Genomic DNA, 10,266 nt, shown 5'->3' on the forward strand with positions numbered 1-10,266 from the left:
GGGGGAGCCGGGGAGAGCCGGGGAGAGGGGGGAGCCGGGGAGCCGGGGAGAGGGGGGGAGCCGGGGAGAGGGGGGGAGCCGGGGAGAGGGGGGGAGCCGGGGAGAGGGGGGGAGCCGGGGAGAGGGGGGGGAGCCGGGGAGAGGGGGGGGAGCCGGGGAGAGGGGGGGGAGCCTGGGAGAGGGGGGGAGCCGGGGAGAGGGGGGGGAGCCGGGGAGAGGGGGGGGAGAGGGGGGGGGAGCCGGGGAGGGGCGGGAGGCCAGGGAAAGAGGGGGGGGGCCGGGGAGAGGGGGGGGGGCCAGGGAGAGAGGGGGGGGCCGGGAAGAGAGGGGGGGCCGGGGAGAGAGGGGGGCCGGGGAGAGAGGGGGGGCCGGGGAGAGAGGGGGGGCCGGGGAGAGAGGGGGGGCCGGGGAGAGAGGGGGGGCCGGGGAGAGAGGGGGGGCCGGGGAGAGAGGGGGGGCCGGGGAGAGAGGGGGGGCCGGGGAGAGAGCGGGGGGCCGGGGAGAGAGCGGGGGGCCGGGGAGAGAGCGGGGGGGGGGGGGAGAGAGGGGGGGGCCGGGGAGAGAGGGGGGGGCCGGGGAGAGAGGGGGGGGCCGGGGAGAGAGGGGGGGGCCGGGGAGAGAGGGGGGGGCCGGGGAGAGAGGGGGGGGCCGGGGAGAGAGGGGGGGACCGGGGAGAGGGGGAGGGAAGGGGGGGGCTTCTTGGGGCAGGGAGGAAATGGAGGGACTGCGCAGGAAGGGAATTGGGGGGCTGCGTAGAGATGGAGCCGGGGGAGGGGGGTCGGTCTCTCACACCCACCTGTCGGAAAGGCAGCTGCCCGGTCAGCTCTTGGCCCAGCATGACCATCCTGGCCACCCAGAAAAAGATCAGGTCGCTGCCCGTCTCCAGCAGCGAGCTTGGGTAAAAGTTCCTCAAATCAGCCGTCTGCGGATAGAGGCAAAGGCCCGGGTTAGTAACCGGCGCTCCGGGTATCGCAGGCCCCTCGCAGGCAGACAGTCACCCGGGGAGAGTTCCTACAGGCCTGGAACCAAATCAACAGCGACATCCAAACCGCGCCCAGCGGAGAGGCTGAGCGACTAGAAGGGGCGGCGCTGTCTCCTCGGGGCAGGAGAATTGGAAGGAAGAGATTGGATGGAGATGTTCAGACTGGTTAGGATTTTGACAGAGTCAATAAAGAGAGGGGGGCCGATGGGACAACTGTACCTGAGATAGCACAAGCACGATGGGACGAATGGCCTCCTGCTGCCGTGTGATTCCATCAATGGGCAGCCCCATTAGTTTAAGGGATAAGTGATCAGCCAGGATGGGTGGGTGGCGACACCCTCCTCCTCCTCGGGTCACCCACCAGAGGGCGGAGACGCTACATAGTTTCAATATCTCGTCCGAGCCGCATCAACAACAGTGCTGCACTCCCGCACTGAGGCAGCAGGAACCCACATCCCAGACTCCTGAGGGGGCGTCCTTCCATCTCCCCCCCCATCCCACTGATGGCTGGAAACAATCAGCCAGTTACCATGGATACCCGGCAGGGGGCATTGCCCAGGGGTCAAAGTTCACTTGACCATTGCTCTGACTCACCTCCTGAGGCCATCCCAAAGCGGCAAATGGGAAGAGAGCGGAGGAGAACCAGGTATCCAGGACATCATTGTCTGTGCAACAGAAAAACACAGGGAAAGGATGTGAGAACACAGGACGCCAGACCCCAAGAAACACAGACAATCCGGGTCAGGACTGTCCATACACACACAGTGAATCCTGACCCGGGTTAGTGTACACACACAGTGAATCCTGACCCGGGTTAGTGTACACACACAGTGAGTCCTGATCCGGGTTAGTGTACACACACAGTGAATCCTGATCCGGGTTAGTGTACACACACAGTGAATCCTGACCCGGGTTAGTGTACACACACAGTGAGTCCTGATCCGGGTTAGTGTACACACACAGTGAATCCTGATCCGGGTTAGTGTACACACACAGTGAATCCTGACCCGGGTTAGTGTACACACACAGTGAGTCCTGATCCGGGTTACTGTACACACACAGTGAATCCTGACCCGGGTTAGTGTACACACACAGTGAGTCCTGATCCGGGTTAGTGTACACACACAGTGAATCCTGACCCGGGTTAGTGTACACACACAGTGAGTCCTGATCCGGGTTAGTGTACACACACAGTGAGTCCTGATCCGAGTTAGTGTACACACACAGTGAGTCCTGATCCGGGTTACTGTACACACACAGTGAATCCTGACCCGGGTTAGTGTACACACACAGTGAGTCCTGATCCGGGTTAGTGTACACACACAGTGAATCCTGACCCGGGTTAGTGTACACACACAGTGAGTCCTGATCCGGGTTAGTGTACACACACAGTGAGTCCTGATCCGAGTTAGTGTACACACACAGTGAGTCCTGATCCGGGTTACTGTACACACACAGTGAATCCTGATCCGGGTTAGTGTACACACACAGTGAGTCCTGATCCGAGTTAGTGTACACACACAGTGAGTCCTGATCCGGGTTAGTGTACACACACAGTGAGTCCTGATCTGGGTTAGTGTACACACACAGTGAGTCCTGATCCGAGTTAGTGTACACACACAGTGAGTCCTGATCCGGGTTAGTGTACACACACCCAGCCCTGACCCGGGTTAGTGTACACACACAGTGAGTCCTGATCCGGGTTAGTGTACACACACAGAGAGTCCTGATCCGGGTTAGTGTACACACACAGAGAGTCCTGATCCGGGTTAGTGTACACACATCCAGTCCTGACCCGGGTCAGTGTACACACACACCCAGCCCTGACCCAGGTCAGCGTACACACACCTAGCCCTGACCCAGGTCAGTGTACACACACACCCAGCCCTGACCCGGGTCAGTGTACACACACACACACCCAGTGCTGACCCGGGTCAGTGTACACACACACCCAGCCCTGACCCGGGTCAGTGTACACACACACACCCAGTGCTGACCCGGGTCAGTGTACACACGCACACACCCAGTGCTGACCCGGTCAGTGTACACACACCCAGCCCTGACCCAGGTCAGTGTACACACACACATAGTCCTGACCCAGGTCAGCGTACACACACCTAGCCCTGACCCAGGTCAGTGTACACACACACCCAGCCCTGACCCGGGTCAGTGTACACACACACCCAGCCCTGACCCGGGTCAGTGTACACACACACCCAGCCCTGACCCAGGTCAGTGTACACACACACACACCCAGTGCTGACCCGGGTCAGTGTACACACACCCAGCCCTGACCCAGGTCAGTGTACACACACACCCAGCCCTGACCCGGGTTAGTGTACACACACTCAGCCCTGACCCGGGTTAGTGTATACACACCCAGTCCTGACCCAGGTCAGTGTACACACACTCAGCCCTGACCCGGGTTAGTGAATACACGCCCAGCCCTGACCCGGGTTAGTGTACACACACCCAGTCCTGACCCGGGTTAGTGAATACACACCCAGTCCTGACCCGGGTTAGTGTATACACACCCAGTCCTGACCCAGGTCAGTGTACACACACTCAGCCCTGACCCGGGTTAGTGAATACACGCCCAGCCCTGACCCGGGTTAGTGTACACACACCCAGTCCTGACCCGGGTTAGTGAATACACACCCAGTCCTGACCCGGGTTAGTGTATACACACCCAGTCCTGACCCGGGTCAGTGTACACACACTCAGCCCTGACCCGGGTTAGTGTATACACACCCAGTCCTGACCCGGGTCAGTGTACACACACTCAGCCCTGACCCGGGTTAGTGAATACACGCCCAGCCCTGACCCGGGTTAGTGTACACACACCCAGTCCTGACCCGGGTTAGTGAATACACACCCAGTCCTGACCCGGGTTAGTGAATACACGCCCAGCCCTGACCCGGGTCAGTTTCTTACCCTGTGTCAGTGTAATCTCGCTCTCCGCTATCCCATGCTGCTTTGCTGCGTTGCTTCGAGCCTCCTCCTCCGACCTGCCGATTACCCAGAGTTCACTGGAATGGCCCTGCGGCAGGGGGAGAAAGCAGTCAATGCCGTTACCGCTAACTGGGAGGCAGCTTCCTGTCCTGAGGGGGCGTTCAACTCTCAAACTCTGTCCAGAGTGCCTCGTTCAGGTCATACACCCCAGTGTCCCAGCCAGCCCCGAATATACTGTACTGTATCAGAGCAGTTACACCAGCCAACACCTCCCCCAGCACCATGCACACCTCCCAACCCCACCCACCCAAACCCTCCCCACCCACCCAAACCCTCCCCCACCCACCCCAGCCAACATCCCCCCAGCACCATGCACACCTCCCACCCCCACCCACCCAAACCCTCCCCACCCACACCAACCAACACCTCCCCCAGCACCATGCACACCTCCCAACCCCACCCACCCAAACCCTCCCCACCCACCCAAACCCTCCCCACCCACCCAAACCCTCCCCACCCACACCAGCCAACACCTCCCCCAGCACCATGCACACCTCCCAACCCCACCCACCCAAACCCTCCCCACCCACCCAAACCCTCCCCACCCACACCAGCCAACATCTCCCCCAGCACCATGCACACCTCCCAACCCCACCCACCCAAACCCTCCCCCACCCACCCAAACCCTCCCCACCCACCCAAACCCTCCCCCACCCACCCAAACCCTCCCCACCCACACCAGCCAACACCTCCCCCAGCACCATGCACACCTCCCAACCCCACCCACCCAAACCCTCCCCACCCACCCAAACCCTCCCCCACCCACCCAAACCCTCCCCCACCCACCCAAACCCTCCCCACCCACACCAGCCAACACCTCCCCCAGCACCATGCACACCTCCCAACCCCACCCACCCAAACCCACCGCCACCCACCCAAACCCTCCCCCACCCACCCAAACCCTCCCCCACCCACACCAGCCAACACCTCCCCCAGCACCATGCACACCTCCCAACCCCACCCACCCAAACCCTCCCCACCCACACCAACCAACACCTCCCCCAGCACCCACACACATCCACCCACCACCCACACAGATCTTCTGACTCCCTGATCGTCTCATCTCACTCTGCACCGGGACTGGTCACAAACCCACCGCCCTGACCCGTCTCCCTCCTCCAAACTACATGCTCTGTCTCCCCGCCGCCAACCCCTGGTCCCCTTCCCCTCACTCAACCCTGTTCAATCCTGCTCACAGATACATCCCTCCCACCCCCCGCTCCACACATTCCAAACTCTTCCCAAACAAATCCCCAGCTCTGTTCTTCACCCAGAGGGCGGTGAATGTGTGGAATTCACTACCACAGAAAGAAGTTGAGGCCAAAACACTGTCTGATTTCAATAAAAAAATTAGGTATGGGTCTTGGGGCGAAAGGGATCAAAGAATATGGGGGGGAAGTGGGGAATTCGTAGGAACATAGAATCATAGAATCCCATTCGGCCCATCGAGTCTGCACCGACCACAATCCCACCCAGCCCCTATCCCCATAACCCCACATATTTACCCCACTAATCCCTCTAACACCCCAGGACACTAAGGGGCAATTTAGCATGGCCAATCAACCTATCCTGCACATCTTTGTGGGAGGAAACCCACGCAGACACGGGGAGAATGTGCAGACTCCGCACAGACAGTGACCCAAGCCGAGAATCGAACCCGGGTCCCTGGAGCTGTGAGGCAGCAGCGCTAACCACTGTGCCATCAGGATATTGAATTTGATGATCAGCCATGATCATAATGAATGGCAGAGCAGGCTCGAAGGGCCGAATGGCCTCCTCCTGCTTCTAGTTTCTATGTTCCCGCACCCCCAGCAGTGCCCTGATTCTGAAATCCCCAATTCCACCCCCCCCACCGGCAACCCCCAACTCCAACCTGGCTCCTCCCTCCCCTGCCGTCCCGGCTCATGAACCCCCCTTCCGCCTCCCCAATATTTCCCTGTGCCCCCTAGTTTTTGAACCCCTCCCCCTGACTCCAGGTTTTCCATACCACCCTCCACCATCCGGTGCCAGTCTTTACACTTTGGGCAGAGGCCCGTCTGGCCTGAGGGGGGGGGGGGTAAAAGTTCCGGCTTCACCCGCACCTCCAGCTGACGCGAGCCGGGGAAGGAGACGCGATAGGCTGGAATCCGGTGGCCCCACCAAAGCTGCCGAGAGATGCACCAGTCACTGGAAAAGAATGAAAGGGAGGGGAGTGAGAGAGAGAGAGAAAGGAGTGGTCAGTCTGTACCTGAGATCCACACGCCTTCGCGATGAACAAGCTGTGTCCAGACATCGCTAGGAAACTCTTCAATCCCACCTCCAACACTGCCCTGATTTCAAAATCCCCAATCCCCCCCTCCGTCACCGGCAACTCCCACCACTACATCCCCCAACTCCAACCTGGCTCCCCCCCCCCCTGCAGTCCTCTGCACCCTAGTTGCTGAATACCGCCCCCTCCCCCACTATCGCTGACCCACACGGAGATAAACGTGCTAAGGAATTAAGGGGAATAGAATATTATAAGTGAGTGGTGGTTCATTTTGGCAGGTCGGATAGGATGAAAGAATATAATATTAAGGGTAAGACGCTTGGCAGTGTGGAAGATCAGAAGGATCTTGGGGTCCAGGTTCATAGGATGCTCAAAGCAGCGTCGCAGGTAGAGGCTGTGGTTAAGAAGGCGGATGGGATACTGCCCTTCATCAATCGAGGAATTGAGTTTAGAAATCGGGAGATAATGCTGCAGCTGTATAGGACCCTGGTCAGACCCCACCTGGAGTACTGTGCCCAGTTCTGGTCGCCTCATTACAGAAAGGATGTGGAAGCCATAGAAAGGGTGCAGAGGAGATTTACAAGGATGTTGCCTGGATTAGGTGGCATGCCTTATGAGGATAGGTTGAGAGAGCTAGGTCTTTTCTCCTTGGAGAGGAGAAGGATGAGAGGTGACCTGATAGAGGTGTATAAGATGTTGAGGGTTATTGATAGAGTGGATTCTCAGAGGCTTTTACCCAGGGCTGAAATGGTTGCCACAAGAGGTCACAGGTTTAGGGTGCCGGGGAGTAGGTACAGAGGAGATGTTCAGGGTACGTTTTTAACTCAGAGGGTGGTGGGTGCGTGGAATCGGCTGCCGGTAGTGGTGGTGGAGGCGGATTCGATAGGGTCTTTTAAGAGACTTTTGGATAAGTTCATGGAAGTTAGTAAGATGGAGGGTTATAGGTAAGCCTAGTAGGTAGGGACATGTTCAGCGCAACTTGTGGGCCGAAGGGCCTGTTTGTGCTGTAGCTTTTCTAGAATCATAGAATCCCTACAGTGCAGAAGGAGGCCATTCGGCCCATCAAGTCTGTACCGACCACATCCCACCCAGGCCCGATTCCCGTAACCCTACATATTTAGCCTAGCTAATCCCCCTGACACTAAGGGGCTTTTTAGCCTGGCCAATCAACCTAACCAGCATGTCTTTCGGACTGTGGGAGGAAACCGGAGCACCCGGAGGAAACCCACGCAGACACGAGGAGAATGTGCAAACTCCGCACAGACAGTGACCCAAGCCGGGAATCGAACCCGGGACCCTGGAATAGGTAGGCACCATTTGGCAACTAACATATCGAGTGATTAGACTGAGGCAGTCCAATCCTCCGCTTGACAAAGCGAATGAAATGTATGCAAATGATGGAGGATTCAGTGAGCTCTCGCTGGCAGCACTGAATATGTGGTGTTCAGTCCAAAATACAGATTGTGGTAAAGATTTTGGTTTTATTCTCAGATTGAGGAGATCTGCATTTTGCAACGTGTTGTCATTAACCGTTTCTTAAATATTCACAATTGTGCAAAGCTTTAATTATTTGGAGTTTAACGATTTTCCATGACTTGTTAAAATTCATATGAGGGTCACGGGCGTCGCTGGCTGCCCAGCGTTTATTGCCCTTCTCTAGTTGCCCTTGAGAAGGTGGTGGTGAGCTGCCTTCTTAACCCACGGTGCCGTCAGGGAAGAAGATCCAGGATTTTGACCCATGAAAAAACGGCCGATATATTTCCAAGTCAGGATTGAGAGTGGCTTGGAGGGGAACTTGCAACCCCCACCAACCCATCAGCTACCCACCCCGCCTCCCAACACTCTCCACCATCCCCAGCCAACACCCACACACTCCTTCAGCCCCCATCATCACAGCCTCCCTCGCACACTCCACCGGCTCCCCCACCCCCCTGGTTTGTCCTCCACCAGCCCCCCCAACTCCCGAACCCGAGCACTGACCTGATGTTGGCCAGCCAGCTGTGCCAGGTCTTCTGTAGGGAGGGGGGTATGAAGCTCAGATGCCCCCGGTCTAGGGCCTACAGGACAGAGCAGAGTTAGAGAGCGGGCAGTGAATCACAGAAACTGGCAATCAGACAGCATCCTCCACACAGTGAGTCCACACAGCCACAGGCCCGACTGCTTCATACAACATGCCACACATCACACTCTGCCTCACTGACAGGAACATCACCCACCCTCTGAACTGAATCCTTCCCTTAGTGCAGGTCAACAGACCATCCACACTCCAACTGCGGGTCAGACACTGTCCTTTCCCCCTCTGGGACTGGGTGGGACAGTGGGTCAGACACTGTCCTTTCCCCCCTCTGGGGCTGGGTGGGACAGTGGGTCAGACACTCTCCTTTCCCCCCTCTGGGACTGGGTGGGACAGTGGGTCAGACACTCTCCTTTCCCCCCTCTGGGACTGGCTGGGACAGTGGGTCAGACACTGTCCTTTCCCCCCTCTGGGACAGGGTGGGACAGTGGGTCAGACACTGTCCTTTCCCCCTCTGGGACTGGGTGGGACAGTGGGTCAGACACTGTCCTTTCCCCCTCTGGGACTGGGTGGGACAGTGGGTCAGACACTGTCCTTTCCCCCTCTGGGACTGGGTGGGACAGTGGGTCAGACACTGTCCTTTCCCCCTCTGGGACTGGGTGGGACAGTGGGTCACTGTCCTTTCCCCCTCTGGGACTGGGTGGGACAGTGGGTCAGACACTGTCCTTTCCCCCTCTGGGACTGGGTGGGACAGTGGGTCAGACACTGTCCTTTCCCCCTCTGGGACTGGGTGGGACAGTGGGTCAGACACTGTCCTTTCCCCCTCTGGGACTGGGTGGGACAGTGGGTCAGACACTGTCCTTTCCCCCTCTGGGACTGGGTGGGACAGTGGGTCACTGTCCTTTCCCCTCTGGGACTGGGTGGGACAGTGGGTCAGACACTGTCCTTTCCCCTCTGGGACTGGGTGGGACAGTGGGTCAGACACTGTCCTTTCCCCCTCTGGGACTGGGTGGGGACAGTGGGTCAGACACTGTCCTTTCCCCCTCTGGGACTGGGTGGGACAGTGGGTCAGACACTGTCCTTTCCCCTCTGGGACTGGGTGGGACAGTGGGTCACTGTCCTTTCCCCCTCTGGGACTGGGTGGGACAGTGGGTCAGACACTGTCCTTTCCCCCTCTGGGACTGGGTGGGACAGTGGGTCAGACACTGTCCTTTCCCCCTCTGGGACTGGGTGGGACAGTGGGTCAGACACTGTCCTTTCCCCCTCTGGGTCTGTTTGGGTCAGACGGTTCCTGTACTCTCTCGGTGCCTTGTTGTTCAGTCGGTGAGCGTGTGTGAAGGGAAGTCACTCACCGCCATTGCTTCTGTGGCGAGTTGCTGACACTGAACGTACCACTGGCTCTTCAGGAGAGGTTCCACCACATCCCCCGATCGACTGCAAGAGAACGAGGGTAATGTGTCAATCAGAGAAGCGGAGAGGGGATGGGGGGGGCTTCAGCACCCCGGACACGGTCCACAAACAAGGCACCAGCAGCACCCCAGGGTGGGCTCGTATCTTTAGGAAGGGGGCTGCCACACGGGCACTAACCAACACCTGAGCCCTGGGGGGCACTGAGCCGCACCCAGGCAGGCTAACCAGGCCTCTGTGTGTCCCAGTCCCGCGGTGCAACCCCACCCTCACGGAGCAGCTTCTTACCTACACAAACGCAGCACCGTCGGGTGCTCCCGGAATCCACGATACAGACCTCGCTCAGACAGAGCTGCCAACACCAACTCACGGGCATCAAATCGCTTCACACCCTGAAGAGAGAGAGAGAGAGAGTGAGAGGGAGAGAGGGAGAGGAGAGAGGGGGGAGAGAGAGGGAGAGAGAGAGAGAGAGTGAGAGGGGGAGAGAGAGAGTGAGAGGGGGAGGAGAGAGAGTGAGAGGTGGAGAGAGTGAGAGGGGGAGGGAGAGGGAGAGGAGAGGAGGGGGGGAGAGAGGGGAGAGAGAGAGAGGGAGAGAGGAGAGTG

General features: G+C 58.8%; 1 protein-coding gene across 1 annotated transcript in view; it reads right to left on the reverse strand.

Moving 5' to 3' along the window:
• LOC144497663 (valine--tRNA ligase, mitochondrial-like) overlaps positions 1–10,266 on the reverse strand; it is a 29,592-nt gene that overhangs the window by 6,799 nt on the left and 12,527 nt on the right. The window contains exons 8-12 of the mRNA XM_078219106.1: positions 9,609–9,690; positions 6,076–6,138; positions 3,917–4,022; positions 1,577–1,647; positions 793–922 (exon numbers count right to left, since the gene is read on the reverse strand). Of these exons, the coding sequence (XP_078075232.1) occupies positions 793–922; positions 1,577–1,647; positions 3,917–4,022; positions 6,076–6,138; positions 9,609–9,690 (452 nt within the window). The remainder of the gene's footprint in view (positions 1–792; positions 923–1,576; positions 1,648–3,916; positions 4,023–6,075; positions 6,139–9,608; positions 9,691–10,266) is intronic.

Source organism: Mustelus asterias, chromosome 8 (assembly GCF_964213995.1).
Source record: "Mustelus asterias chromosome 8, sMusAst1.hap1.1, whole genome shotgun sequence".
Taxonomy (NCBI): domain Eukaryota; kingdom Metazoa; phylum Chordata; class Chondrichthyes; order Carcharhiniformes; family Triakidae; genus Mustelus; species Mustelus asterias.